The 5,445-nt window shown below is 37.1% G+C and overlaps 1 protein-coding gene across 1 annotated transcript; it reads left to right on the top strand.

Moving 5' to 3' along the window:
- The first annotated feature begins 2,850 nt into the window (after window positions 1-2,850).
- LOC112267585 (olfactory receptor 1D2-like) lies at window positions 2,851-4,371 on the top strand. The gene has a single exon (XM_024445790.2). It carries the CDS (start codon window positions 3,259-3,261, stop codon window positions 4,195-4,197), a length of 939 nt encoding a protein of 312 aa, XP_024301558.1. The 5' UTR covers window positions 2,851-3,258; the 3' UTR covers window positions 4,198-4,371.
- The last annotated feature ends 1,074 nt before the right edge of the window (window positions 4,372-5,445 follow it).

Genomic DNA, 5,445 nt, shown 5'->3' with positions numbered 1-5,445 from the left:
CCTTGCGGATGGAATAGCTACACTGTTTGTATTGAGAAAAACTAAGGGATAGGCTGAGTTATTGACAAATCAAATATCAGATTTTACGTGTCCATTTAAACCCCTGTAAATAGTTGCTTATCAACTTGAAACGTGTTGTCGCTATCATGGATGTCCTTAAGATTAACCACACTGAATTTGATATTGACATCTAAAACAAGGAAACTATTCTTTGCAGATGTAACGCTAATGCTCAAAATCAACTGCAATAATCTTCACCTCATGAAACATATGTCTGATTAACTCCAGACTGCTTTGTTATCCAACTGATCTTGTGTACTTTCTGTCATCCTGTGAATCCAGTTGAAGTTGGAAGTTTACATACACTTAGGTTGGAGTTATTAAAACTCATTTGTCACCCAATCCACAAATTTCTTGTAAACAAACTATAGTTTTGGCAAGTCGGTTAGGACATCTACTTTGTGCATGACACAAGTAATTTTTCCCAACATTTGTTTACAGACAGATTATTTCACTTATAATTCACTGTATCACCATTCAAGTGCGTCAGAAGTTTACATACACTAAGTTGACTGTGCCTTCAAACAACTTGGAAAATTCCAGAAAATTATTTACTGGCTTTAGAAGCTTCTGATAGGCTAATTGATTTGAGTCAATTGGAGGTGTACCTGTGGATATATGTCAAGGCCTACCTTCAAACTCAGTGCCTCTTTGCTTGACATCATGGGAAAATCTAAAGAAATCAGCCAAGACCTCATAATCTTTTTTGTAGACCTCCACAAGTCTGGTTCATCCTTTGGAGCAATTTCCAAATGCCTGAAGGTACCATGTTCATCTGTACGAACAATAACACGCAAGTATAAACACCATGGGACCACGCAGCCGTCATACCGCTCAGGAAGGAGACGCGTTCTGTCTCCTAGAGAGGAACATACTTTGGTGCGAAAAGTGCAAATAATCCCAGAACAACAGCAAAGAACCTTGTGAAGATGCTGGAGGAAACAGGTGCAAAAGTATCTATATCCACAGGAAAACGAGTCCTATATCGACATAACCTGAAAGGCCGCTCAGTAAGGAAGAATCCACTGCTCCAAAACCACCATATAAATGCCTGACTACGGTTTGCAACTGCACATGGACACAAATATCGTACTTTTTTGAGAAATGTCCTCTGGTCTGAAGAAACCGAAATAGAACTGTTTGACCATAATGACCATCGTTATGTTTGGAGGACAAAGGGGGAGGCTTGCAAGCCGAAGACATCATCCCAACCGTGAAGCATGGGTGTAGCTGCATCATGTTGTGGGGGTGCTTTGCTGCAGGAGGGACTGGTGCACTTCACAAAATAGATGGCATCATGAGGTAGGACAATTATGTGGATATATTGAAGCAACATCTCAAAACATCAGTCATGAAGTTAAAGCTTGCTCACAGTCACAAATGGGTCTTCCAAATGGACAATGACCCCAAGCATACTTCCAAAGTTGTGGCAAAATGGCTTAAGGACAACAAAGTCAAGGTATTGGAGTGGCCATCACAAAGCCCTGACCTCAATCTTATTGAAAATTTGTGGGCAGAACTGAAAAAGCGTGTGCGAGCAAGGAGGCCTACATACCTGACTCTGTTACACCAGCTCTGTCAGGAGGAATGGACCAAAATGCAGCCAACTTATTGTGGGAGGCTTGTTGAAGGCTACCCGAAACGTTTGACCCAAGTTAAACAATTTAAAGGCAATGCTATCAAATACTTGAATCAAATACTTAAATAATTGAGTGGATGTATACTTCTGACCCTACTGTTATTCTGACATTTCGCATTCTTAAAATAAAGTGGCGATCCTAACTGACCAAAAACAGGGAATTCTTACTAGGATTAAATGTCATGAATAGTGAAAAACTGAGTTTAAATGTATTTGGCTAAGGTGTATGTAAACTTCCGACTTCAACTGTATATACTGACTCTGCCATTTGTCTTTGTCGGTCATTGTAAATGTTACTTTTTTTCCTGAGAGGAATCTCTCCTACTATTTCCTGAGTACTTTTCACTTTGGGTTCGCCCTGTGCCTTTTTGTTAATGATGATATATTTTGAGCACAACAGTGTTTGGGTTTCATCCCACTTTGATCTATGTTGCTAAAATCAATTCTGTAGTTCTAAACCTGTGACTGGCTACACCAGTAACACATCATTTCTCTGTATCCCAGAGATGATTTAAAACATTGCATCAAGTTTATCATGTATTGACACTGAGAATGTTTTATTTCATTTTAGGTACCCGGTCTTTATAATTCACCAAATAAAAATGGTTCTATTCTTGGACTGTTCTGGTTTTCTACAGTTTCCAGTATTTGGGTGAAAAATCATATTCTGCTGGCAGACGTTTGGATTTGTTAATACATAGAGTAAATTTAACCAAATGAGTTTCTTGTTATAAACTCATTACAGATCCATCTCTATGGAGAGGTTACATGTTGACACAAACTTCAATCCCATGTGAGCACAGACCAGGATATATTTAGAGGCTAACATGACAAGTTCTTGGAGCAGTATCCCTCTGTCAAGCAAGAAGAAGTTTCATGGACCAAAGCTAATTCCTTTCATTCACGCAGATGTCTAATTCCTTTCATTCACGCAGATGTCTAATTCCTTTCATTCACGCAGATGTCTAATTCCTTTCATTCACGCAGATGTCTAATTCCTTTCATTCACGCAGATGTCTAATTCCTTTCATTCACGCAGATGTCTAATTTCTTTCATTCACGCAGATGTCTAATTTCTTTCATTCACGCAGATGTCTAATTCCTTTCATTCACGCAGATGTCTAATTCCTTTAATTCACGCAGATGTCTAATTCCTTTCATTCACGCAGATGTCTAATTCCTTTCATTCACGCAGATGTCTAATTCCTTTCATTCACGCAGATGTCTAATTTCTTTCATTCACGCAGATGTCTAATTTCTTTCATTCACGCAGATGTCTAATTCCTTTCATTCACGCAGATGTCTAATTCCTTTCATTCACGCAGATGTCTAATTTCTTTCATTCACGCAGATGTCTAATTTCAAGATATAATCGGGATCTTTCATTTTTAAAAGTAAGAGTTTGAGGGAGGATGTGAATGTATTTGAAAATTATTCTTTAGTCTGAGCCTACACAGAATCCAACAATTCACATGCATTCATTCACGTCAATACACACTCAAGCCTTGTAAGGACTAAGAATTGCTGTTTTGACCGAATAAAGGAAATTAACAAAAGCGATGGAGAACTCAACGCAAATTGAGTTCTTTTATCTATGTGGCTTACAAGAGACATTTAACAACAAATCAGTCTATTTTACCTTGTCTCTTATCACCTACCTTCTCATCATCACTGGGAATCTGACTCTGATCATAACAATCATTCAGGAGAAAGGCCTCCATGAGCCCATGTACATCTTTCTGTGTAGTCTATGTGTCAATGGATTGTACGGAACCGCTGGTTTCTACCCCAAGTTCTTACTGGACCTTCAGTCAGATGTTCAGGTGATATCTTATGGTGGATGTTTGACTCAGGCCTATGTAATATACACATCTGTCATGTGTGAAGTTTCAATTCTAACAGTGATGTCTTACGACAGGTATGTGGCAATATCCAGACCATTACTATACCATACCATTGTGACATCTTTAACTGTTAGAAAGTTACTCTTATTGTCTTGGTGTTATCCTTTATTTATAGCACTCATAACAGTTATTTTAACGGTCAGAGTTCCTTTGTGTGGATCTCGCATTGATAAAATCTTCTGTGACAATCCGTCTATATTGAAGCATTCATGTTCACCCATAACCATCAATCATATTTTGAGCTATTGTATAATAGTGCTTCATGTTTTACAGATACTTTTCATTGCCTTTTCTTACTGTCAGATTGTAAGGACTTGTGTAAAGTCAGCTGAGGGAAGGATTAAGTTCACACAGACATGTGTGCCACATTTATTGACAATGGTTATTTTCATCACAGTGACCCTGTTTGACATTTTGCAAGGGTGGAATAGTGATGTTAATATTACACTAAATATGCGTAATGCAATGGGTGTACAATTCCTTGTTATACCACCTGTCTTAAACCCTGTCATATATGGACTTAATCTCCAGCAGATTCGAAGTGCAGTTTTTAAAATGTGTAATACACATAAAATCATTGATATGACACATTAGTTACATGATCTTACACAACAGGGAAACTTCCTGATATCAGAAGGTAAAATCTGCCAAAACTGTTGCAAGGTTAAATGGGCCCTCATTTCTTGGTATCTATTGCCCTCTTCTGGGAAAGTGATTTACAAATATTCCAAGAATAGAGTAATTGTAGCACACTTCCTGAGCAGGAAAATGCCTCACCACGTCCCAAATGACACCATATTTCCTTTAGAGTGCACTACTTTTGACCAGAGACAAAGTAGTGCACTATGAAGGGAATAGTGTACAATTGGTAGCACAAATATATTACTCCTTATGCAGTTACTCTTAAATATTTATTGTCCGCACAGTAAGAAAAAAAATGATGTAATAATTCCTGTGGTTACAGTTCTGTAAAAATATATTTTTTAAATGTTATTGAGTTGTGATAACGCATCTATGTGCTTATAGCCAGGCCTCTTCCTCACTGCATCTCTCACAATAAATATACTCACACATATTCACAACCACTTTGGAAGGCAATGAATTGTTTTATTGGTGCAATAACAATAATATGCATGTAACTAGAAAGTATGGTTGAATGTAGTCTACACATTTGAAGTGATATAAATTCCATAAACAAGAAATACTGAACAGAAATATCAAATTCTGAATTTCCATTTAATATAAACACTACATTTGTATTTTTTTTAATCCTAGTTGAACATACTGTATATTCAATACTCATATTCTGAAAAAAGGATGATTTTTACTGTCTTATGATGGTATGAATTGTTGTTTTAGTAATGACAACAAGTAGGCTATGTATAGCTTCAGGCTGTAAATCAAACAATTTACACTTGTTACTGGCCAAACCTTGCATCTTGATTTGGATGACATATTGACTAGCCAACCATTGAATGTAGCTTTGCCTTACCTTCCCTCTCTTATTATGTAGCGGTAGTGTTATGATATTTTCTATTGGGATAACAGGATGAAAAATATCCTACTATACAGAAGTCACTATTGGATCTAAAGTTTGTGCTAAATGCAAACACAGCAAAGTTTTTTTCTCGGCCCCATAAGCCAGATTTAAATGAATTTGTAATAAGTAGTTATTACTAATGGTACGGAAATTGAGTTGCTTCCTTCCTACACATATCTTGGTATCTGGCTTGATGACAAACTGTCATTTAATAAACATGTCACTGAGCTGGTGAAGAAGTTGAAGTTATTTTACAGAAACAAAGCATGTCTGACTTTTGTTAATAGGAAGGAAATTGGCCA

This window comes from Oncorhynchus tshawytscha, linkage group LG14, assembly GCF_018296145.1.
Source record: "Oncorhynchus tshawytscha isolate Ot180627B linkage group LG14, Otsh_v2.0, whole genome shotgun sequence".
NCBI lineage: Eukaryota > Metazoa > Chordata > Actinopteri > Salmoniformes > Salmonidae > Oncorhynchus > Oncorhynchus tshawytscha.
This window is presented reverse-complemented; position numbering and strand designations above follow the sequence as displayed.

Bases quoted from the DNA above. Each gene is read 5' to 3' on its own strand.
- LOC112267585 (XM_024445790.2), top strand. From the start codon at position 3,259: ATGGAGAACTCAACGCAAATTGAGTTCTTTTATCTATGTGGCTTACAA.